The following is a 27,811-nucleotide window of genomic DNA, read 5'->3' on the forward strand; positions in this document are numbered from 1 at the left end:
AAGATCCCTGTAATAATGACTAAAGTTCCAAGTAAGACCATGAGGGCCATAAAGAACGAATTAAGCTCATTTTTTGAACTATTAAGCTCAACTACGCCAGCTTCAAGTTTTAATAGCAATTAGACACTTATTGAGTCAACACGTGCTTGATTGCTATTAAAACTTGAAGCTGGCGTAGTTAATAGAGATGATAACTGGCGTGTAGTTGGAGTAGGCGCTGCGACGGCTGTTGATAATGATAATGCAGTGACTGAGCAAGATGTTACTGGTGCTGCTGTTAAAGATGATGATAATGGATTAAACGTTTGTGTAATTAATAATGCCTTATGATTTATGTTGATTTTGTTAAGTGGACGTAAAGCAGTGTAATGAAATTATGTGATTGTATGTAAGCATATAAAACATATACCACTCTCGTACATTTTGAGTATTTGTAATACTTGGATATATTTTACTTCAACGCTTGTTTGACATGGCAATAGACACCTCTATCGAATGGTTTTAGAATATGTAATGAATGCTCTAGTGACAAATCAAGATTATTTTGTGTTTTTTGCACAGTAATACCGATTCCAAAATCATGTGAGTGGTATGCCCATCTAGTACTAAAATACAAATATTACCAATTTGCTCAGTTTTGGATAAAGATACTTCTTTCAGCCGTACAATAAACTAATCGTGCTCAGTCCAACCTAATTTTAAAATTGAATATTTGAAGCCAAGGCTTTCCATTTTTGAATAAGTGCAATTTATCTTCACGTTCAAGGTAGTCAGTTACGAATTCAATGAGCTCTTTTTTGGTTTAACCATAACACTAGGCACCAAGTGATTGGAACGCATGCACCATCATTCTTTCTGTTTCAACAGAGAGTACCTTTGTTGTGTCTTCGAAACTTTTACTGTTCTTTGTTTGCGATCTTTGAGTGTTGAGACTGGATCACCTTGTTTGAATGCAGCTTTTTTCAGTAACATTTTAAAGAAAGTGAGTAAGTTAAGTTGAAATATGTGAGTAATACCTCATCAAAGGCATCTACGTCAGTGATGTTTGCAGCCGCTGCCGATGGCACTATTTTACCGCCTTACGTTGTGTACAAGGCAATTCATTTGTACCAAAGCTGGACAGAAGATGAGCCAAAAAATGCCAGGTACAATCGAACAAAGTCTAGCTGGTTTTATTCCTTTTGCTTTGAAGATTGGGTACTGAAAGTTGCTCTTCCATGTCTGAAAAAACAAACTAATCAAAAATTTCTGATTGGGGACAACACCCTATTCGTTTCAATAGAAAAAACATGAAATTGATGTACTATTCACCCCAATTTGCGGGGTGACGAGAAACACCGTGTTTTAACTTTTTTCTTTAAAATAAATTAAAATTAAAAAATTTAATAACTATAAACAAATAGGTCTAACAAAGACCTTTGTTTGGGCCAAAATTTGTTTATCCAGAACAGCTGCAAATATACAAAACTTCAAACCAAAGTTGAAAATTGTTTCTATTCGCCCTGTTTTACGGTATAGATAGATTTATTCTATCTATACTTCAGGTTTTTTTTTGTGTCTTTTATCTATTATCACTTATATTATTTGACAATTGATACATTCCCGTTACAGTTTGCACTGATAAGTTTTAAATGATAACATCATTTATTAATAGCAAATGATAACTGTGATAGTGCTTTAACTGAACGATTATGTTATAAGAAAAGATTTAGCTGAAATTTTTTCTTATAACTTAATATTATATTAATGAACTTGATAATATATAATACAATAATATAATATTATTTATATATTATATAATATTATATAAATGAAAAAAGAATTGATACATGTGAAATACTTTATAAGAAGAATATCTCTTATGAAAAGATATTGATCTGCTAAATTATTTTACATATATCACAAAAGCAATATACAGGCTTTACTCGTATATACCTGAATATTCTTGACAGAATATAGTTATAGAGTTTTTATTAAAACAAGATAATAATTTTAGACAATTTTAAAAGTTACATAAATTAAATTATAATACGTGATAAATACTCCTTATAAACAAATTTTTTTATTAAAAGATCAAATTTTGAGCTTCCTTTTATTAAAACAATATTACTTTTAAGACTTTAAACTAGATAATTAAAAAAAAAAAATTACTGGGTAATTTGAGCATCCTCATATTACACGAAAATGGTGTTTTTAAATGAAGTTAAAAAAATTGAACGGATTTATAGCTAATATTGTTATCTTTACGAAAAAAAATTAATCTATATATCAACATCAAAATTTTGAACCACAGATTCTTTTATGTGTAATTATAACAATTTAAAATCACAAAAAATTGAGTTGTGTTTTAATTAGATGAAGCCGATTTAAATTTTTGATGAAGCCGTGGCGCAGTGGTTAGAGTTCTAGCTCAAAACCCAGAGGTCCGAGGTTCGAAGCCAGCTCTAGCCAACAAGCGACATTGGTAGGGAAGGAGGCGTAAACTTTTTTTAAATGCTCTCCCGCGGTGCTCTGTGATAAGACCGAAAGCTCTATTACCAAATCAACCCTATAGAAGATTTTTATGATATTCTTTTACATAAAGCCAATAACAAACTCTTAACCTTAATATATAGTAAATCATTTACACGTGATTTAAAAAAATGTGATTAACAAAATTTGTAATTGCAGTGTCATATTTCGTATCATAAGTTTTTCACCATTAATAGTAAATATGTTCATCATTGTTTTATGAAAAATCAAACATACTTTGTTTTTTAAACAAACGAAAACATCTAAATAAACAATGTTTTCCTTTCAGATATTAAAACTTCATTTAATTTCATTTTTTAAAATTCAAAACGTTTATTTCAAATAAACTAATATGTTAAAAAAAAGCGTGTATATAAATACAGCTATAATAATTTTTTGTATGCTTTTATAATTATATATGAAGATTTTTTAATAAGAAGTATCGTTTTTTTTGTGTGAGTTAAAATTATGTAACATTTACTTTTTTTATTGTTGTTAGTTTTTTCAAACCATGTTTATAACATTCAATAAAATTTTATATCCTTTTTTAGTACAACTGCTTTTCAAAGCTAAATGACATCAAATCAAGAAGATTGCCATAAATTTAGTTGTTTTACGGGTAATTTTTTATATAAACGCCCGTTATTTTTAATTCTGTTTCAATGATGCTTTCATTTATCAGTAGTAGTAGTAGTAGTAGTAGTAGTAGTAGTAGTATTAGTAGTAGTAGTAGTAGTAATAGTAGTAGAAGTAGTAGTAGTAGTAGTAGTAGTAGTAGTAGTTGTAGTAGTAGTAGTAGTAGTAGTAGTAGTAGTAGTAGTAGTAGTAGTAGTAGTAGTAGTAGTAGTAGTAGTAGTAGTAGTAGTAGTAGTAATAGTAGTAGAAGTAGTAGTAGTAGTAGTAGTAGTAGTAGTAGTAGTAGTAGTTGTAGTAGTAGTAGTAGTAGTAGTAGTAGTAGTAGTAGTAGTTATTGTTGTTGTTTTAGCATCTTTAACGCTCGTGAAAGCAATCGTTTTTAGTTTATACGTTTTTTGTTTAGCTGAATACTTTTATTTAGCACAGCTGCTGTTCAAGATTATTAATAAAAAAATTACTAATGACTTATTTGAACTTAAAGTAATAATAAAAGTGGTGACCCGTTATATTATTAAAATATATACATATGATTAACATAAAAACTGTGAATGTATAATATCACATAATAAAAAACTAATATTAGTGTTTTTTATGCATACGTTTTCATCTCGACAAATTTTAGGTATAAAAAAAAAAGAAAAAAAAGAAAGAAATGTTTTTGATTTCTTTTTTATAAATGAAATTAATTTTTTTTTTTTTTAATTTTTTTTTTTTAATTTTATTTTATTTTGCTGTTTATATAAGTTATAATTCCTTTTCACAAAAAATATAATATAATTACTAATGCATAAATAATAAACAGACAGGAGCTCAAAGAAGATATGGATGGCAAGATACCAACTTAATCTTTTCATAGCGCCCCTACATATCATAACAATAATAGCAATAATAATTAATTAATCATTAATAAATCAGTAGAAATTGATAAATGTTAATAAATCAGTAGAAATTGATAAATAATCATCCACAATAACTCCTAAAACTTTATAGTATCTTTTTTAATTTGTTTATAATTTATAATAAGTATTGGCAGTTTTAGAGGAAGGTTTTCTTCTTGTGTTTTTTTATGAAAAAGGTATATTGTGTTTTTTCGAAAGTTCATTTGACCTGAACCAATCATTTACTTTTTCTAATTCAATGTTCATGTCAACATAAAGTTGATTAATATTGCAGTTAGATAAAAACAGATTTGTATCGTCTGCAAACATGATAGCATTTAGTTTTACTGATGCATGATTAAAATCATTAAATTAATGCTTTTATATGAAACGCAAAAATATTCTATAAAGGTCGAAGCCTGATTTGGTTTAATGAAATGACCAGCAGAAGTATCTTTGGTATATTCGTGTGGATCAGACACGAACATACCAAAGTTACAGAACATGCAAAAAGTGAGCAATATTGTGTATGCAAAAGTTTATGTGTAAATATAAATAAAAGTAGCGGTATTTTGGAGTTGGTGATATCATTTTTAGTCAAATTTAGATTTAATAAACTCTAAAGGCGCGACTGTTTACCTTCTGTATTTTAGGTGTCAAATTTTTCTTACTTTCAACATACTATTGAACTCTAAGCATTAATAAAACTAAATGGGCTGTTTTCTAATGGCTCTTTAAAAAACGATATTTACCACCAAGGTAGCCTGAAATATTTTTTTTATAAAATCAAAATAAAGACGGATTTTTTTGCAAACTTTTTAGGAGTGGTTCTTGACGAGAACATTGCAAAATATTGACTATAGTCGTCCAAAAACATCTAAAAAAAACAGAGTCTAATACACAAAATTGTAAACATTTTTACATAAACTCTTAACTAAAAGTTTCTATGCATTGTTTTTCAAACAAAAATGAAACGTATTTTTAGCTAACATATTTTTCTTTATGAAAAAATAATTTCATAATAATAGCACTAAAATTTCGCGCCACAGATACATTCATGCGTGACGTTATTATTTTAACAACGCAAAAATTTGAGAGCGCTTTAATTAGATGATAGCCACTAATAACTGCATATAAATTAACGCTAATTGTATTGATTCCTGTTATGACCACATAAAGTCAATTCAAAAAATATAAGGCAACTTTAACTTCACTGCTTACATCTAAGAAATCATTAAGTACGCTTATTTTACCTTGGTGCTCATATTACCCTAATCTACCATATTTATGGAAATAAAAATACTTAATGATTTCTAACTCAATGTTTATTACGATTTATGCTTTACATACACTTGGAAAAACACTTTAATTTTACTCATCTTTAAAGACCTTTTTTTTAAACGCAGTTAATTAAATATTTACTTAGAAATAACAATTTTGTATACAAACAAATTTGCAGATAAAAGTTTTCTAAATTTTTCATTACGTATTGTGCACCATATCTCAAGATTAAAATTGTTTTAATTAATTTGATATATTTATTACTTTAAATATCTTTAAGTATAAACTTAAAAATTTTATTCTTCCTTTTTTTTTTTTATTTTCCACATGTCATTGATAAACATCGATGGTACGGATAATTAATCATCTAATAAAAATAGGCTTATTTTGTGTGTTTATGGTGTTTGGGGTGCTTAGAATAATCTTATGAATGAGTATTTCTTACTAAGTTATAAGAAGTTGATTCCAGTCAATAAATGTTCATGTCAATAGTTTTTAAGCAAGTATCTTTTCTTCTTTCTTATTTTTTATACTTTCAATTAATAAAGGTCAATTTGTCAGATTTTTCATATTTTTTGGATATAAATTTCATCGTTTTTTATTGTAAATGAACTGCAAGTTTTAAGTTTTAATTTTTTTTTTGTATAATAGACGTTTTGGTATTCAGTTGTTCAATATTGTGGTTAAACATTTTTGATATTCTATTCTCGCGTGTATAAAATAGGGTCCTTGAATAGTGTTAATATAATTTTTAACCCTTTAATTTTTTTTCTTACAGTTCTTTAAAAGTGATTGTCAGAACTTCGTGTATCATAAAAATTCTTTTTGTCCACGTTTTTCGACTTTGTGAGATGTACAAACAGGTTGGTTATGAAGACAGCAAGACAGGTTAGTTAAAAGTTTACATACATACACAGGTATAGATATCTGCACATACATAAGTTCAAAGATACAAATACACTTTTATGTAAAAGTAAACTAAAACTCATATACATACATATACACCTTCACATTGACATATACGTACATATATGAATAAATGCATAAATACACACATATACATAAACATATACATATACACACAAACACATAATTAATTCATTTTTTATTTCAGTTTTTTTATTTATTATATATATCTTTTATTTATTTTTATTATTTTATTATTATTTATTATTTTTTTCTTACTTATTTTTCGTTTTACAACTTTACTCTAAACTCATAAAAATCGTATTATAAAAACATGAATTGTTTAGCACGATCTACGTTTTAAAAATAAAGTATATATAATGTGCTATGAAAAAATATAAAAAATATTAAGAACAAATATCAAAGAAAAATATCAAGTAATAACAAAATATCTAAAAAGAGCAAAATACCAGGAAAATATCAAGAACAAAATCTCGTAAGTATGTATAAAAAAAACTTGTTTATCTCAAAATACTTTCTAAAATACTATTTTTATAAAAAGATAAGATTAGAATCCAATACACTATTATATGTTGTATAATATATGTTTAAAGAACTCATGTTTTAAGAAGGCATAAAAGCGTTAAAAATATAAAAATGAGTCTTCGATAATAAAATGATTTCTTTTATTTATTTTTTTTTTGAATAAAGGGTAAATCTATTCGAAGAAAAAATCAAAGTTTTTCAAAACTATTCTGTTCCAAAGAAAAGCTCCTCGAAATTAACTACTTGACTTTCCAAAATTAGTTTAAAAAAAAGTTGTTGAAATAAATTATCATTTCTTAAGCTGCATTTACTTTTATTTTTTAAGATATATACATAGATTATGAAAAGAAATAAGAGATACGTTAGTTTGTACAAAAGAAACAGGAGATGCGTTAACGTTTGTACAAAAACAAAGTATGTTAAAAACATTCAGCTGAAAAATATTAAGAACGCTTATTTCAAACAATAGAGGCTTAGCATAAGCAAATCTATCTTTATAACTGGTAAGACGAGCAACCTGCTTCTGCTGACAGTAAAGTGGTAATCATTTAGATTTATCAGTTTTACCCCGGGAAATGTTTGGAAATGTTTAATTTATATGGCAATAGACAAAAGAGAAATATAGTTGTGTTAATGTGTGTATATTTAAAGTATTTATTGCTTTATACATTATTCATATACTTTTAGCAACTTTGTTGCGCAAAAATTCTATGTGATATTTCCAGTTAAATTTTTTTTTGCATTTTGTCTATAAAAAGAACGGGCATTTCATTAGGCAGTATTATCTTTTTTGAAGTTGAAAGGATGCAAACGTGTCTATTTCATATCATAAATATTAAGAGACAATTTATTCATTTTAAACCAGTCACAAATTTTTGTTAACTCAATGTTTATATTTTGAAACAATGTTGTTATGGATTTATGAGATAGAAAATGATTTGTATCTTCAGCGAACAAGAGGGTCATTAAGTTAGTGGCTTTAGGGAGATTTATAATGTAAATAAGAAAGAGAAGAGGTCCAAATGTAGAGCCCTGAAAGACTCCACAAGTTAAATCTAATAAATCGGAAGAAACAGTTGAATTAATATCAAGGAATTGTTTATAAATGCTTAAACAACTTTTAAGTTGCATTAAAACGTTTTCTTTGATTCCACAGTACTCTAATTTAATATTCTAATTTTTTTAATAGAATTTTGTGATCAATTGATTTAAAGACTGTGATAAGTCAATGAAAACTCCTTACAAAAATTGGGATTTCTTAAATATTTTGGCAATACTGCGGGTGATTTAGTCAATACTACGGGTAATTTCGTCAACACTGCAGGTAACTTTGTCGGGACTGAAGGTAATTTTGCCAATACTGCGGGTAATTTAGAGTATCGCTACTTATACGTCAAAACTTTACCGATTACTGTGATATACGGTGACTATTTTCAAAATAATGATTACCTGAGTGTTCTACTATGTAATATCAATAGTTTTTGTTATAATTGCGTTATTGCTGCTACTAACATTTGCATTTTATTAACTAAAATAGTAGTTTGCTAATTAAAATGTCGTTTAACTTGGCTCATGTATTGCGTGAAAGTATAAGCAATTAAGGTATAAAATACTGTCAAAATGCATAAAAATGTTCAAAAATGTTGAAATAAAGATACCTACATGAAAAAAAAAATTTAGGTAAGATAACAAAAATAATTAAGAAATAAAAAGGTTAAAGAACCAGTCAGAGAAAAACCATATGAAAAAGAGAATAGTTCTTTGAAGAGCTGTAAAAATCTTTTGTAAGATAGTGTCATCAAATAAATTCTCATCGAAATTGTCAACAAGTATGACAAGTCATTTATTTTCACAATTATTATCTTTTAATGGAAAGAATTATGTAAGAAATATTTTCTTGTAATATAAGTAAATATTTCATTGATTTTAATTGTTTATAATTAATAATATTTGTAGATTTTTATCCCTCATAAATTCAAGTAAAGTTTGTAAATTTTGTAAATGCATAATTTGATTTAGTACAGTTGGATTTAGTGAAATGCAATAATGCCAAATGAAGCAAAGGTCATTATCATTCACCTTTGCTTCATTTGTTTCAGATTTGCTTCAGAAATATACGACTAAAGAATCAGCAGGGTCTCCAAATACAAATGCCCCCGGTAAACATTTATACTTAAATAATATTTAATTAAATATTCAATCAAAAATATTTAAAAAAAGAGAAAAGTTAGGTTCTGGAAATATATTTTTAACAAGTTTCGAATCACTTTGAATAACAAATAATTTAAAAGTTTAATGCAAACTTTCCGAACAAAGTTTAATATAAAGATATTTTATCTTATGTATGTTTTGGTTTCAGGTCAAAGTAGTGGGAAGCCACACTCAAGTGCGCCAAAATTGACCTCTCAAGCTCTTGTAAGTGTACAATTAAATACGGGACAAACAACTGATTAAAGAAATTGATTAGAACTGTAGATATAAAACAACTGATTAAAGAAATTGATTAGAACTGTATATCAAACATGAAGCAGCAAAATGGTAGAGCCATATTTTTGTTAGAAACTCTCAATTAATTGCGTGATTTTTTTCTCCTGCAGTGACTTGAAAAATATCGACGGAAAAGAAGATTCTGGCACAGATCGGGTTGTTGCTCACTGCAATGAAATACCAAGTCTTGTGAATCAAGTTATTAAATCTTGCAAAATTGATGGTGGATATTTTGGTGAGCGCTGAATTGATCGTGGTAAAGATTTTCTCAAGTTTTGTAAAAACATTGTTAATACTGCGTTTTTTTTGGATCGATTCCAGTTTACCGCCTCAAAAACAATCTCTTGATTGTTTTTGAGGCGGTAAAAAAAAAGGACTGGCAAAGAGACCAGAGTTAAGAGACAAATTCTTGTTGCAGTTTCAGAAGATTTGGCAGAAACTCACTCGAACATTGAAGATATCTGGTCACTGATTAATGCAAAGGAAGTTAAACTAATTTTGGCTTCCGATATAAAAGTTGCAAATATAATTTGTGGTCTTGAAACCCATTAATGTATCCACCCATGTACATGGTGTGACGTCAAATCCAAGTGTCTAAAAAATGAATGCAGAAAATTTTTTAAAACTGTGGATGTGCTCCAGCAACTTGCTGATTCAAACTCAGTTCCCAACATTCTTCACATAATTGAAGCAATCAAAAGTTTCAATTTAGTTGTAAAAGCCCGCTTGAGATTTATCTTTCAACCAGATTTTCTTAAATAATTGAAAACTTTAAAATGTGTTCCTTAATGATAACTAATGCAAACGGAACATACAAAATTCACATCATCGAAAAAAACTTTATTTTGAAAATTGTGATCGAATATCACATAAATAGGTAACGTTTTAAGGTCTAACAAAATATAAACTCAAACTGCCATAAATTCTCAACCAGTAAACTAATCTAACTTAAATTTTATCCAGAGTTTGGTGTGACCATATGCTATTATCACCCTCATATAAATGGCGTTTTTAGGTCTGCTTAAAGCTTTAGGTTGGCATTATCCGTACTAACCGTGTTTGATCACTCCAACTCAAATACTCTGTTTGAAACTATGAACTCTAAAACTTTCATCTCGAGATATTTTCTTGACATTAAATCACAAATATGTTGTACTAAATCTTCGATTGTAGTAACTTCCATGGAGTAATACTGTATCAGTATTTAATACGGTATTTCATTTTCTGTAATATTAGCTGTAATATTGTATGGTAAGTTCACCTAAAACGACATAAAAAATAAAAAAATTTAAACATTGAACAGGGCCGACGACACGGGTTTCGAAGTGGAAGTGTCAATTCTTAAAAAAAGTAATCTATATCTAGAATTTTCTTTAAAAAAAAAAAAAAAACGTAACAAGGTCTTTTAGAAAAAAAGTCGGGGCATCCATCCTCATTCCCCGGTGTCGTCGGCTGTGTTGAATACATGTAATTCAGATGTATTAAGTAATCTTATTTATTTGATGTAATTAATGTGATGTTTCCATATAGTAAGTTCATCCAGGAAAAACTCTTAAAAACGTTGTAAGTTACAAACTCTACACTTTTAATCACTATTTAAGCAAACTCTTTTAATCTCAATTTGATCAATAAAGATTGGAGTCATATTTATGGGTAATACTTTTTTTTTAAGTGGATAATAAGTAGCATATTTTGTTTTATTAGTATTTATAGTTAACTTGTTACATTTGAACCAGGTAGAAGTGTTTTTAAGCTCGTCATTCTTTGTAGGAAAAAGTTTAAATATCTTTATTAGAAAGAAATAGGTTAGCGTTGTCCGCAAACATAATACTAAGTAAATTTATGGCTTTATTCAAGTCATTAACGTAAATCAAGAAAATTTTTTTGCTGATTTGATCTACCGTTTGTAACTTTTCAAACGCAACCTTAACAAGGCCGTACAAAACTTTTTTTGATGTTTGAACTAAGCAACTTTGAAACATAAAGAAAACTCTATACTTAAGTATGTTTATATATATGAGAAAGAGGATGCTATGCAAAAAAATGCGGTGATTGGAGACTGGGAGCAACAAAAACCCCAAAACTTTAGCCCCTCCCCCAGACTCAAAGAGGAGGGCAATGAGTCAATTTTGTTATTTTTTTTTCAATCTTAAACTTAATCTACATTTATTGATGAATTTCAAATTTGATTCAATAATTTTTTGTTGATCGGCTTTAAGACCATATATAGTTTACAGACCCCTCAATTTGAGGGGGGCTGTAAACTTTATAAGGTCATACTTAAATATGGAGTTTTCTTCATGTTTTAAAGTTGCTTTGCTCAAGCATCAAAAAAAGTTGTCTACGGCCTTGCTTAGACAATGTATTCTTTTATTTAAGATATTTTTTTTATCCATTTATTTCACCATAAAACATGAAAATTTACAAGAATGAATTATAAACTTACGTAATTAAGATTGGTGTTAATTAAATAATCTAGTCAATGCAGTGACACCTAAAAAAAAATGTTTAAAAAACATATAGCGAATTAAAATAAAAATAAAAAAAATTATAATAATAAAATATAAATAAAAAAAAAAAGCTAAAACAAAAACATTGAAGAGCAAATTAAAATAAAATAAAGCACTAATAAATAATGATAGTATTAATAATTATATATTAATAAGCATGATAAAAAAAATAAAAAAAATTAATATTAGCATTAATAGTTATTATAATAATACACATAACAATTACAATAACAATTATAACAATAACTATAAAGCAATTACTAATCAACATTAATATACTCTTTTTTTTTTTTAATATATATATTATAATTGTCTTTATTTTGCTTGTTTAATCTTATCTTCTTTTAAATCCTTATATTTCATTTTTAACATACAATATACGCATGTATTTAAATCGGTAGAAAATAGCTTATCAAAAATTATTCATTTCACTTTTTTTAACTGTTTTTTATCAATAGAGTCTCGTCATAAATGAAATATCAAAATGATAAAACTTCAATTTATACCAGAAATTAATTTTCTTTTTATTTCATTAGATAGTTAATTTATTAGATTAAAATTGGTCAATAAACATTTTCCGCCTCAAATAAGTTACATAGATTTTTAATCGAAATACAATTAAAGTTAGCTACAGGTGCTCAAAAAATATGGAAAGAACTATAAGAGGTCATAAAAATGCTTTATTAAACAAATAAGAAACTCTGAATGAAAAAACGACAGAAAAGTGTAATTGTAAACAAAACAAAAAAATTTTTATGAGTGGAATATGCTTATCAAAAAACGCGGTATATTAATGTGTTGTTCTTTCTAAGAATGTACCTCATAAACAATATATGGGCTTAACAGAGAGTGAAAAAAACGTTATGCCAATCACAAGCAGTCCTTTGAAAATTAAAAATATTTAAAAGACATCATGCTGTCAAAACACATATGGGAAAGAAAAGAAAAAAATATTGAAGATTTAATAGTGAATTGGTTCATCCTTAAAACATCACTTGCATATAACAATATTTCCCAAAAATGCTCCAAAAATTGAATGGCTTAGTTTTATTTAAAAAAAGGCATGTAGTAAGCAGTAAAATTTTAATAACCTTTGCTAGTAGTAGCTTTTTAGTAGTCAATACGTAGTTGATAATTTCAATTTTAATTTTTTATAAATCATTCACAGACAATGATTATAAAATCAAATAACTTATTTTTTGTTTTAATATTAATTAGGGAAAAAGTTTATTATTCTAATTAAATTTTATTTTAAAAAATATCATTATAATATTTTTTTAATCAAATCTATTTTTCTAGAAACATATTTTGATTTTTGATTTGAGATATGTTTATATGTGCTTATTTCGCCATTGTAATTGCTTCCCAACTAATCTCTTTGAACAGTTATTAATTTCGTTTTGTAAAAACCTATTTACACAATTATTGACGGTTGCAAAATAACATTTTCCTACGAATTTAAGAATATTTATAAGTTTTTTCACGTTTTACTGTTATAAGCTGATTAAACTGATCAGCTTCAAGTTGAAGCTGATTATTCTTTCAGCCGCAGTCCCTAATTATACATGTTAATTTTCTATTTGCAGACTTTTATTAATACATCTATAATGGCTAATAGAGAGGGATATGGCTAAAGAAGATATATCGAACTCTCTACAAATTAAACTAATAATAAAATGGCTGAAACAGCATAGAAAGCAAACCAAAGATAGCGAAAATGAGCTATTTTTATCACCTAAACCTAAGAATAAACCTAAAAAGAAATAGTCATATATATATATATATATATATATATATATATATATATATATATATATATATATATATATATATATATATATATATATATAGATACATATATATATATATATATATATATATATATATATATATATATATAATAGTTACAAGAATAAATAATAATAATAATATTAAAATATATATACCGCAAAAACTGTTTGCTTTCTTTGTATAAACAAAGCTGGGTAACACCGTTTATAATTAAAAAAGTTGGATGAACGACTTGGATGTCGTTCAGCAATGAGGAGAGTAGATGAAGAAAAACACGTAATTAATCTCTATTCAATTATGAAGGAATTTATTCATATGTGTTCACAAGGGAGCAATCATGCTATTGTCTCATCTGCAAATTGGTCAGCTTAAGCTCAGTCAAAAGCATCCATTCGCTATCTTCTAAAAATTTGAAAGTGAAAAAAATCTCCACAGGTGCTATTAATGCATTTCAATTCTTGGCAAAGGTATTCCCAATCGTTTGAATGAGTAAAAACTCAAATAAAATATGCGAATACTTGTTGCAAACGTCAGTAAAGTTTCTGATTAAATAGCAGTTGTATGCCGAAAAGTATCATCACCAAATGGGACTATTCGTGTTGGTCAGGCTAAAAGTTGTAGACCTTTACAATTAACACCAGGTAATTTTGATTCTCCTTCTAAAATTTCACTTTAAAAAACATGAGGTTTAAAATAATGAGGTTTTATTTATTTTAGTTTTCCTATATTCAAGCCCATCAAGTGCTAGACAACTATTGAAGTTCCCATAAAAGTGACTGCACAAGATCTTGCTCCTATTCGAATCAATACAAGAATGCCCGCCAAGGTTGGATATTCCTGTATTGATTTGATTTGAGGAAAAATACTTCCACTCTCAACCAAGTTTTAAAGATCAAAGTCACGGAATTATACAATGATTCTATACAACTACACAAAAATTTTTTGAATTATGTAACTACCTTGAAAATTTTTTTTACTTTTTCAAAACTTGAAACAGTAAAAGAGAAAGGGTCAAAAATGGAAAAAGCAATCATCCACTGTAAAGACTTTAATGTTTTGCTTGACTATGTTCTTTTGGAAAGAAAGATATTTTCTGACAATATCATCAAACATGGAACAAATGGTGGTGCAGGAGTTTTGAAATGTTTTGAAATAAAGTTATAAATTAAATGTGGAGAACTGCAAACATTTCGTTCTCTCAAAGCTTCGTTTTAAGCGTTTGCTTTTTCTGGCAATGATGTAAAAAGTGCAACAAAATTTGTAAATGTCATTCGTTAACCCAATCTTGAAGCAGATGACACTGCCCGTGTTTTGGGTTTGAAAAGAAAGCAGCATTTCACATTTTTCCCCTTATTGATGCCTTACGAAAGTTCAATGCTGTTTTAAAGACATGCTTTGGGAATGTGTTGGAACATAACTTTAATTTAAAAAAATTTCTTTTCTAGCACTTTTTCTTGGTACTTGGTGCAGGAAGTATGACTGCAAAAGTTCATACTAAATATTTTTCATATCAAGGATTTCATCATAAGAAAGAACACTTTATTAGAAATTAATAGTGAGCAAATAACTAAAGCTTTACATTACTAGTTTCATAATAATTGGCGACAGTATAAACGTCTCATTTCACATCCAGAATATCAAACTCAACTTTAAAAATGTGTTGTTGATTTTAACAGCAAAAATTTGTAAAACTGCCTTAAGATTTTCAAAACAGTCCCTCTTAAATGAAAAATCATGTATATTTTGTTCTTGATAGTGAGTTAAAGAATTATTTATTTGTACCGTGGAAATGCAAAATTTTTTTTTAATAATAATAAACTTAATGTTGAATAACTTTTTTGAATATAATGTTTTGATATCAATTTTTACATTTTTATGGCCCAGATATCATAGGCTTTCAAACCCCATATCTTATTTCAAACTTCTTTCAAATGCCATTTTTCCAGATCAGCTCAATGAGGTTATCTTGATTTTTTGACAAGATTGGAACGTTTGCCAAAACGTTGAAAACTGCATATATATTATGTTTGTTTATTAAAAAATTTATACAGTGTTTAGAATTCGTAATGCAAAAAAAAAAAAGATAAAAAAAAAATAGTTTAATGAAATCCTAACATTTTCATTAAAGGTTGGTAAAACACACGCTATGAAAAATGTTTTTTTTTTATAGGCCTTTTCATGAATTTGAACTCAAAAACTCAGCTTAAAATTAAAATTGTATTTTTACTTGTATTCTCAAGAGTAACATAATTATTTGATGTTTTTCAAGCTAAGTTTTGTTTACGAAACCTTTTTAAACTATATGTAATTGTTATAGTATAAGATAAAACTTTATTAGAAATTTTTTTTAGTTTAACTTAAATTTAATAATAACGCGCTGCATTTAAAAAAAAGAGAAAAGTTTAATAAGAAGTTGAAACTTTTTACTTAATAAATAATATTAAATTTATTTTAATTAAAAAAAGAACTTTTTATAATACATCTAACCGTACGTCTATTTTTAGGTATTCAATCTTTATCGGAAAATTTATTTTCACGCAAGAAACTACTTTGTGAAATTCAAGATTATTTTTTACAAGATGCAAATGAGTCAACTTTAGTATTATATGGAATGTCGGGTGTCGGAAAGACACATATTGCCAGAAAATATTGTGAAATATCGTATAACTTCTATAAAAACGTTGTTTGGATTGACGCAGCATTTGCAATGTTACAAACTTCAATGAGGAACCATAGTCAAATATTAGGATTCGAGGTTCATGATTCAAAAGGAGATTATTTTGATATAAAAGTGATTGTTGGAAAAATTCACAACTATTATAAAAATGAAAAAACCTTATATGTTTTTGACAATGTCGACGATGAAAGTGTTAAAAACTTATCAATGTACATTTCAAAAAAACCGAATTCCTTCACATTAATTACCTCCCAATGGAGAACGTGGTCAAATAATGTAAATAAAATGCTAGTTGATGTTTTTTCTTCTGAAGAAGCATTCGCTCATGTAAAAAATAATACTAGAGAAAACAGCGACGAGAACATAACAAACTTAATTAAAGAACTTGGTTATCATCCGTTTGCAATTACTCAGGCAATAAAATATATAAATATATATAAACTTTCGATAGAAAAATACATAGATCAATACAGATCGAAACCATCAGAAATATTAGACAATAATAACTTTCCGACAGAAGAAGAATCAAAGTCTGCAATAAAAGCAATTAACTTAGTTTTAATAAAGTTAGAAAAAACTAAACCTTTTCTATTTAAATTATTAAACTGTTTATCTCATTGCGACGGTCAAAATATCAGTAAACAGTTTATAACACAAATCTCAAATCAAATGGAAACAAACGATGAATCTTTAATCGATGAAGCCATTGGATTACTAATGAGTTATTCTTTACTAAACTGTTTTGATGATAAAAAATATACAATACACGAACTGACACAGTTAACATGTATATGTTTTCAAAAGAGAAATTCAAGTTTAAATACATATCTTGAATTAATCGAAAATTATATTAAAGTTGAATTGAATGAAGTGAAAGATCACATGGATTACGGAAATGATTTTGTTTTTCATTTTATCTATATGTTTCGTACAAACGGAAAAAAGTTTTCGGAGACCTTCCATCATATGGCGACTTCTATTGAAAAATTATTAGTATGTAAAGGTTTATTTGGAGAAGCAATCGAAATATTAAAAGTTGTTCAAAATTTTAATACCAAAACTTATGGTAAAAATAATCCAATCACGCTAGATACAAAACATAAAATCGCAAGCTGTTTGGACAATATGGGAAAATATAACGAAGCTTTAGAAATTTATTATTCTGTTGATAAAATACAAACTGAAAGTTTAGGTATCAACCATCCGTCTACAATGGCAACAAAAAATAGTATCGCACTAGGTTTGGGCAATATGGGAAAATATAACGAAGCTTTAGAAATTTATTATTATGTTGATAAAATACAAACTGAAATTTTAGGTATCCACCATCCGGATACAATGACAACAAAACATAATATCGCACTCTGTTTGGACAATATGGGAAAATATAACGAAGCTTTAGAAATTTATTATTCTGTTGATAAAATACAAACTGAAATTTTAGGTATCAACCATCCGTCTACAATGACAACAAAACATAATATCGCAAGCTGTTTGGACGAGATGGGAAAATATAACGAAGCTTTAGAAATTTATTATTCTGTTGATAAAATACGAACTGAAATTTTAGGTATCAACCATCCGTCTACAATGACAACAAAACATAGTATCGCAAGCTGTTTGGACGAGATGGGAAAATATAACGAAGCTTTAGAAATTTATTATTCTGTTGATAAAATACAAACTGAAATTTTAGGTATCAACCATCCGTCTACAATGACAACAAAACATAATATCGCAAGCTGTTTGGACGAGATGGGAAAATATAACGAAGCTTTAGAAATTTATTATTCTGTTGATAAAATACGAACTGAAATTTTAGGTATCAACCATCCGTCTACAATGACAACAAAACATAATATCGCACTCTGTTTAAACAAAATGGGAAAATATAACGAAGCTTTAGATATTTATTATTCTGTTGATAAAATAGAAACTGAAATTTTAGGTATCAACCATCCGTCTACAATGACAACAAAACATAATATCGCAAGCTGTTTGGACGACATGGGAAAATATAACGAAGCTTTAGAAATTTATTATTCTGTTGATAAAATACGAACTGAAATTTTAGGTATCAACCATCCGTCTACAATGATAACAAAACATAATATCGCACTCTGTTTATACAATATGGGAAAATATAACGAAGCTTTAGAAATTTATTATTCTGTTGATAAAATACGAACTGAAATTTTAGGTATCAACCATCCGTCTACAATGACAACAAAACATAATATCGCACTCTGTTTAAACAAAATGGGAAAATATAACGAAGCTTTAGATATTTATTATTCTGTTGATAAAATAGAAACTGAAATTTTAGGTATCAACCATCCGTCTACAATGACAACAAAACATAATATCGCAAGCTGTTTGGACGAGATGGGAAAATATAACGAAGCTTTAGAAATTTATTATTCTGTTGATAAAATACGAACTGAAGTTTTAGGTATTAACCATCCGACTTCAATGACAATAAAAAATAATATCGCAATCTGTTTGAATAATTTAGAAAAAAGCAAACGAGTTGTTTAATTATTTGATTATTATATTCATTTTAATATATTTAAAGTTTATCTGTTCATAAAATATATTTGACAAACGTTTTTCTTTATAAGTTAGAGAACTCCCTATTAAACTCTAATAAATTAAAATCTTAATTTTTAATAAATTTTTAATAAGAAAAAATGATTGTTTATTTCAGTGTTTATAGTGTTAATATTATATATTATTATTTATTGTATATTATAGTGCTTATAAAATTCTTCATATTTTAAAATTAAAAAGGGGTAAAAGCAGTTTATAGTTAAAACTTAATTTTTTAAGTTTATGTTATTTAATCGCTAAGATTATGTTATTGCGATATATATATATATATATATATATATATATATATATATATATATATATATATATATATATATATATATATATATATATATATATATATATATATATATATATATATATATATATATATATATATATATATATATATATATATATATATATATATATATATGTACTTAATTGGTTAAAGTATATTTAAAAAATGAAGCAATTAATACGACTCCCTCAGGAATTATATTATGGAATATTAGGAAAACGTTTTTGATTTTTTATTATTAATTTTTGAATCTCACGATAGTAATTTACTATATGTTAGTGATGACGATTTATGCTTTTATTCTTAATAATTTAAATTAGAAAAATAATTATAAATATAGAAAATCGAAATGTATTAACTTAGTTTAGTTAAAATTAATAAAAAATCAAAATAGTAATATCAATTGATTGTTTACACAGATAAAAAAGTCGTCATAAAGCAAAAAAAGAATTCTTAAAACGGCTGTATTTGTTTTAACAATAATAATTTTTTAATGATATTTTTTTCTTATTTTATTAATTTTAAAAAGTTTTTCAATAAAAAAATTACGTATAAACGAGAGTTTCGTTTTTAAAAAATTTTTAAAATGAACGCATAGATTCAAATAAGATTGTACACAGTTGGCACTGATCTTTATAATGCTAACCTAGCTGACCTAAGAACACCACTTATATGGGGGTGATGGCATACACATCAAAGTACCCTATGATGCCAATTTTGAAATCTTTTAATTTTTTAGTTCAAGTTAAGCGAAACTTTGACTTCATAATGTGACAATAAAAACACCTGTAGAATGAGAAACTGATCAGCCGTGCAGAATGAGAAATTGAGCAGCCGTAGCTACTCAACAAGTGGCAGCCGTAGCTGCTCAGCAAGTAACAAAATGAACAACTGTAGCGCAGTGGTAGTGCATTAACAAAGAATCCATGGTTCAAACCAAACCTCATGGCAATTTTTGTGACATTGGTTTGGAAGGAGGCGTGAACTTTCAATGAAATGCTCATCCAAAGTGCTCTGTGATAAGACCGTGAGGACTTCTTAGGGCACCTAAATAAAATAGAAAAAAAAAAAGTAACTGCATATAATTTAATAAAAATTGGTGCAAATGTAGCATATGGCTACACCAAATTCTAGATAAAGTTTTATTTGAAATTTTTTTTTTATCTAAGAATCTATGGCAGCCTGAGTTTATAATTTGTTAAATTTTTGCTTGACCTCAAAACGTTACCTATTACTGCGATATTCAATCAAAATATTCAAAATAAAGATTACATATATGTTTTACTATGTAATATCAAAAACTTTTGTTATAATTGTTTTATTGCTAAATTTACTATTTAGATTCTATAGACAAAGATATTGATTTGCTATTTGAAGCGTTGTTTGATTTGGGTTATGTATAGCATAAATATCTCAACATTTCTTGTTTTATACACTAAAATTTAAATGCAAAAAAAAGTGTTAAAAAAAGTGCAAATCCTGTCAAAGAGACAATCAGTTGGTAAAACAAAAAAAAATTCTGTTAAATTTTATTGGCCCTTAAAACCTTCTTAAAAACATTGACTTTCAAAACGAAGTGAAAAATAACAATATAAACCTTTTTTTTTACATTATATTACCATTAAATATCTGATTTGTTATTGTAAGACATGTTCTTTAATTCTCTGCAAAATAAATTTATTCAAATCTTTTCATTAATTTTCTTGTAAGTTTTTTCTGCAAATGTAATAAATGGACTCAATGATTAGAGATCAAATTAAATTTTTTTGCAATAGGATGTAATATGTAATATTTGTACTAGTATTTCATAAAACCATTCTTATTAGAATCAAAGATCATTTTGTAAAAGAAGCTAAATCACATTTTTATTGTTTTGAGACAAACAAACAAAAACTAATTATCTGGAAAAGAAATTTTTGTATCTCAATAAGTTTGTAAATGTAAATAAAGAAAACAAACATTTTTTTATTCATACTAACATAGTTGGATCTTTTTCAATAAAGAGTTTAAATCTCTCAATTTCAGAAACAATGGACTTCAATTGAGTTTTGATTTTACAAATTATCTGCAAACAAGAGTTAATAACTCTATTAAGAACTAATTTTAATAACATATGTTTTATTATTTTAGATTAGCAGTAATAAATGTTCTTTAATTCTCTGCAAAATAAATTTATTCAAAAAAGCCAAATATATTTTTTATTGCTTTGACTTTTTGCTGCCTTATCTCAAAAATCGAATTATGGTAGCAGTTCTTTAAAGATGCTTACTTTTCAGATCAGTTATGCAGCATAACAATTTTCTTTTGTGCTCTGGATGATTATTGTTTTGTTTATACCTTGACCAATGTTTATAAAAGTCTCAACAGTTTTTTCACTAAAGGGTCCGAAGGGAGATTCTTTGCGACTGATGAAATCTTTGATATTGTGGAAAGGGTTTGAATTTTGGGTGTTACGTTTGCACCAGGCTTTTGAATGCAAAAAACGCAAAATGTCAAAAGGCTTTTAAACGACATTGCCAGACTACTTTGCAAGAGTAACAACCCTCGTCAGATAGCTAAAAATAATCGAAGCTAAGTTTGAATTTCCAAGTTTTCGCAAGTTTCTAGATTTGACAAGACACTTAAATTTGACGTCACACTATGTACTAGGGTGTATACTTGAATGGGTATAATAAAGACCACAAACAATATTTGCAATTTTCATATCGCAAGCCAAAATTAGTTTAACTCCATTTGCATTAATCAGTGACCAGATTTCTTCAATGTTGGAGCAAGTTTTTGGCAAATCTTCTGATGCTGCAACAAGAATTAGTCTTTTAACTCTAGTTTTTGATAATAGTTTTTTATTTGAGGCGGTGAGCTGGTATCAATTTTTAACGCAGTGTTAACAAGGCTTAGAAAAAATTGAGAAAACCTCTACTTTTAATCACCGAGCTTAACAAAATATTGACCAGAAATTTTGCGAGATTGAATAACATTATTCACAATACTAATGATTCACAACAGTGACGGATCCACGAATGTTCTGGTGGGGAGGGATGTTGAAATATTTTTGAACTTTATAACACATTTGCGTCTCCTAAAAAAACCAATAATTAACCAATATTATTTGTACATTTTTAAGTTTTTTTCTGATCACTTTGTAGCAAGTGATGCAAAGCTTGTCTTAATATTACTTTAAATCATAAACGATTGGTTAAAGAACAGTTTAAACCAATCACTTTTTATTAAAATAACAATTGCAACAGTTGCTACAAAACTTCCACAAAAAAAAAAATGCAAAAATGTTTCAAAAAAAATAATTAATGTTTTTTATAACCAATCAATTTTAGTTTTCAGTTTTTTATAACCAATTAATTTTCAAAAAGTTTAGAACCATTGCGTCAATTGCTTTGGTCTGGGTTTTGTCATTTGCCCCTGAGCAAGTTAAAAAAAAAAAAGGTCCCCATGTTTTCATTTATAAGTAACTTTCTTTTTTAATTTTTTGTACTTTAGTCTAATAATCAAGTTCATATACGTATAATTACGTATAATACTCAATTTAATTCGTCAGTATAATAGTCCAATTCTGTATAACCGTCAATTTATAAAAGAATATTTCTGAAAAAAAGTCCCAGAGGGAGGCTACAGCCCCCATGGCCCCTCTCCTACAAAAACCCGCAATTTTAGTTGCTCTGAATTGTTCAAAGTTTACAAAATTCTGATTTGTCACCTGATATACGTATTTCGCTGGTGATTTTCGTCGTAGGACTTTGCTAGTAAACTAAAAATTTAAAACAAAAATAAATATTTTAATTTCAAATGAAATTAAAGCTTGGCATTTGCTAAATACTCGTAAATATAAAAATCAGTTAAATAATATAAAAATCAGTTAACTGTGTCAAATTTTAAATAACAAGTGTCCAGTGCAGTCAGCCATTCTTTTGAAAATTCTGAAATAAACTGTTTTAGGGTTACCATATGTCCTCTTTTTAAAAAAGAGCGCGCGTTAAAATATCTTTTTGCTCCATGTCGTTAATTACATTTAGTTAAATTATTTGTTTGCCGTCGTGGTTAAACTCCAGTATGATTGATTGTCGTGTAGTTTAACTCTCTAACTGAAAAAGGAACGTATGGCAACCCTAAACTGTTTTTTCCCGAGGCAAGAAGATAGTAAAGCTTATGTTGCACCATGGTAAAATACTATTACTAAAATTATATGTGTTTCATTTTTCCAGCTAGAAAATAGTAATAACTGAGCTTGTCTTATACTTAGTAAACTTTTTTTATTTAAGGTCATCCAAATATGGACATTGCCAGTACAGTTCAGCTTCACAATTCGTCTCCAAAAACAGTTAATGTATTGAGGCTTCTAATTTCAATTAAATTGTTTGAAAAAGTTTCCTATTATGCAAGGTATTCCCTTTTTATTAAACTCGTTGAAAGCAATAATTTTTCTAAACTTTCTAAAGTGCTAATAGCCTGCGTTTCTTCTAAATTTTTAAATCAATTTAACTTAATCAACAGTGAATCAATTTCTGAAGTTATATCAATTTCTCGAATTATCGTCATCGTAAAGCATTGATCAGCTGCCTAGTTAACAAGTTTTCTTCGCTTTTGTATCTAATTGCTTTGTCATCAGTTTTAAATATTTCTATTAAATCAATGTATTGTAATTTCGGCTTAGAAAAATTGAAAAAACTTTTTAACGAATAAGTTTTCTCATTTCCTTTTATTGAAAACCAAAATATTTTAATTATTTTATGGTGTAAAACTGATTTCATGTCAGTAATGCAAAATATTAATTACTGGTCACCAAACCAATATGTACCAATTACTAAAAAAAATTGATTAATGGAAAAATTAATAGATTTGTTTAACAAGATGGATTTAATCTTTTTAAATAACATGTTTTGAAACAAGTTATATCTTTTAAAATATTATAACAATCTTTTGAAATAATCCAGAAAATGGTATGTTTGTTTATTAAGGTCTAGCTGCAGTTCCTTTAACTGTACTGTCCAAAATACAAGTTGAAATACCATGAAAATCTGATTTTTAATAATTTTTCACTTTCTATTTATTTAATATGCCTCATTTTACCTCAATACTTGCTGAGTTAGATTTATAGCAACTATTTTGAAAAAATAAGTCGTAATTAATACTTGGGGCCCATATAAACAAATTAAACCCTGATAAACAATATATTGGCTTAACCGAGGGGGAATGGAAAAAACGTTATGCCAACCACAAACAATCGTTTAAACACAAAAAATATTCAAAAGAGACTATGCTGTCAAAATATATTTGGGATTTAAAAGAAAAAAATAAAAATTTTAATTTACAATGGTCTATTCTAAAATCTGCCCCTGCCTATAATAACATTTCCAAAAAATGTATGCTATGTTTGCAAGAAAAATTTGAAATAATTACTCATTTGAATCAAGAAAATTTCTTAAATAAAAAATCTGAATTAATTTCTAAATGTAGGCACGAAAATAAATACCTCTTAAAAAATTATAAAAACAAATGACCAAATTAAACTATCCCCATTCCAAAGAAAATTATTTCATAATTACTTTCTGTAACTTCCCGTTAACAAAAAAATATAGTAATTAAATATTTTTTATAACAATTTATAACTTCCTGTAAAATATTTTTTTCTATAAATTGAATTTTTTTTGAGATTTAGTAACTCTTCCTGATGATCCAGCAATGGTGAAACTCCAAGTCGAAGATAAAAGTTAGATAAGTGTTTTTTACTAATTAATTATATATATATATATATATATATATATATACAGAGCCGTAATTAATACTTGGGGCCCATATTTTATCCCATCCATCCTTCAAAAGTACCATAGAACCCCCTAAAATCAAAATTGTGGTAACGACTCTGATATATATATATATATATATATATGTATACATATATATATATATATATATATATATATATATATATATATATATATATATATGTATGTATATATATATATATATATATATATGTATGTATATATATATATATATATATATATATGTAGAAGATAAAAGTTAGATAAGTGTTTTTTACTAATTTTATATATATATATATATATATATATATATATATATATATATATATATAAATTAGTAAAAAACACTTATCTAACTTTTACTTTAAGTTTCACCATTGCTGGATCATCAGGAAGAATTCCTGGATCATCAGGAACTCTTCCTGATGATCCAGCAATGGTGAAACTGAACTGGATCATCAGGAACTCTTCCTGATGATCCAGTAATGGTGAAACTTAAAGTAGAAGATAAAAGTTAGATAAGTGTTTTTTACTAATTTATTATTGCTCTGTTCTTTAAGAACATTGAGCACTCTATTTGTAAAATACGCTAACATAATTTACATATATATATATATATATATATATATATATATATATATATATATATATATATATATATATATATATATATATATATATATACATATACAGAGACTCTGTATGTACATATATATATATATATATATATATATATATATAGACATACAGAGTCTCTGTATATATATATATATATATATATATATATATATATATATATATATATACATATACAGAGACTCTGTATGTACATATATATATATATATATATATATATATATATATATATATATATATATATATATATACATACAGAGTCTCTGTATATATATATATATATATATATATATATACATACAGAGTCTCTGTATATGTATATATATATATATATATATATATATATATATATATATATATATATATATATATATATATATATGTATATATATCTGTATGTATATGTATTTAAAAAGTATATAGTCAGACAATTAGTCTATATTAGTTTTATATTATTTTCAATAAAAAAAATATAATAATCAATATAGTTTCAATAAAAAAATATTACAAAAATTATTAGAAAAAAACAGTTAAAAATTATTAAAAAAAAATCCTATCAAGAAAAAGCAAGAATCTAGAAATGGAGGGCTAACTTTAGGCAGCATTACTAATACTTTACATAAACTACTATCAAGCAAACAAAAGAATCCAAAAATGGAGGGTTAACCGTAGACAGCATTACTAATGCTTTACATAACCTAATATCAAGAAAACAAAAAAGCCCAGAAATGGAACCTTAGGCAAATAGACAGTATACAGATAAAGTGCAAAGTCCTATGGCTTATTTTCTCGTAGGTGCACATTGTTAAGTAAATTAGGCCTTTTTATTTAGGTGCTCCAAGAAGACCCTTCGGTCTTGTTACAGAGCACCGCGGAAGTGCATTTAACCAGGAATCTCACGCCTCCTTCCTTACCGTGACGCGAATACATGTCCAAGGCTTGTTTCAAACCTGGATCTCCAGCTTGTAAAGCAAGCGCTCTAACCACGGCGCCACAACCGCACAATTGCTATGCCTGTTTCTGTCACTTGTCCTTGATTGTCCTTGTCATTTTTCGAAGTGAACTTTTTCTTTGAACGTGTTTCATTATTTTTTTTCTCACAAGGGATTTCAAAGTGAGTCATCAGAGTCTCTAAATGAAAAAACCTTTTTTTCTAACAGCAACAATTTTTTTTCATCTTGAGCTTGATCACCAAAACTCTCTACTTTTGCCTTGCTTTCTCAAGGGCTCTAAAGAAGTATTCAAAAGTGGTAAATTGTTTCTTCTTCGAAAACTCATAGATCGTTTGAAATTGCAGCAATTCAGTCCAATTAAAAATTCTACATGGATTGGAATGAGGCATTAATTCATCTTACCAGGTCCACTGCGAATCAATTCTGAGACGGCTAAATGGAGGGCAAATTTTCTTGGAATTAAAATAATTAAATAAATAATAAATATAAAAAATGCTTTAGAAACTTTTCTTCAAAATCCTTTATTGTCACATGTTGACATTTTAGAATGATCCGGTTAAAAATAAAGAACACTAAGTACTAGGATCTCAAAAACATAAAAAAATATAAAAAAAATATAATAAAATATAATATAAAAACAAAATTCCAATGCGACCAATTGATGGAGAAATTGATGCATTTTGTCGTTCAAAAAGCTATAAAATCTAAAAAACTGAAAAAGCTTGTGCATAACTGAAGGCAATAAAACCTATTGCATAAATGACTTTTTTAAATTACTAGATCAGTAGAACGGTAGATATGTCGCCTAAATTTCAGGTTACTTAAACTGAAAAATTTGCTTCCAAAGTCCTTCTATAGCAAGCAATCTGTTCCTATGTTTTGAAAAGTACATCACTCGTAAAACTTTGAACGCACGTTTGTTTATTAAAAAATGCATAAAGAAACGTCTTTTATTATTTATCAAAAAGGATATTTAGGTCTAGTTTGCATACTCAATTACGCCAAGAAGTCTCAACAAAACGATATCAACAAAATGGCGTTAAATTTGTACCTAAAGAAACAAATCCTCTAAAATTTCCGGAGCAACGAGTTATTAAAAGTTATTGATCAATTACAAACGGAATTTTATTTAAAAAAACTAGAAATTAGATTTTAGGAAAAAATGTCTTTCGGAAAACACGAATAGCAGCTTCAAAAACGTAGTTCAAAGCAAGATCTAGCAAATGCATCTGCTAGATTTTGATCAAGTAGGTCATGCGAATACACAATCTTCTAGATCTTGTTTATGCAATAGGTAGTTTCTATCAAAACGCCTTGTGAAAAAATGTAAAA

General features: G+C 27.0%; 1 protein-coding gene across 1 annotated transcript; it reads left to right on the forward strand.

Moving 5' to 3' along the window:
* The first annotated feature begins 2,847 nt into the window (after nucleotides 1-2,847).
* On the forward strand, nucleotides 2,848-18,761 carry LOC136074194 (kinesin light chain 1-like). The gene is made up of 4 exons (XM_065786498.1): nucleotides 2,848-2,966; nucleotides 3,063-3,130; nucleotides 6,085-6,194; nucleotides 16,051-18,761. Exons 3-4 carry the CDS (start codon nucleotides 6,158-6,160, stop codon nucleotides 18,759-18,761), a joined length of 2,748 nt encoding a protein of 915 aa, XP_065642570.1. The 5' UTR covers nucleotides 2,848-2,966; nucleotides 3,063-3,130; nucleotides 6,085-6,157.
* The last annotated feature ends 9,050 nt before the right edge of the window (nucleotides 18,762-27,811 follow it).

This window comes from Hydra vulgaris, chromosome 01 (assembly GCF_038396675.1).
Source record: "Hydra vulgaris chromosome 01, alternate assembly HydraT2T_AEP".
In the NCBI taxonomy this organism is placed as follows: Eukaryota; Metazoa; Cnidaria; class Hydrozoa; order Anthoathecata; family Hydridae; genus Hydra; species Hydra vulgaris.

Bases quoted from the DNA above. Each gene is read 5' to 3' on its own strand.
- LOC136074194 (XM_065786498.1), top strand. From the start codon at position 6,158: ATGTACAAACAGGTTGGTTATGAAGACAGCAAGACAG. The intron at 6,195-16,050 runs GTTAGTTAAAAG...GTCTATTTTTAG, and splicing joins TTATGAAGACAGCAAGACAG to GTATTCAATCTTTATCGGAA.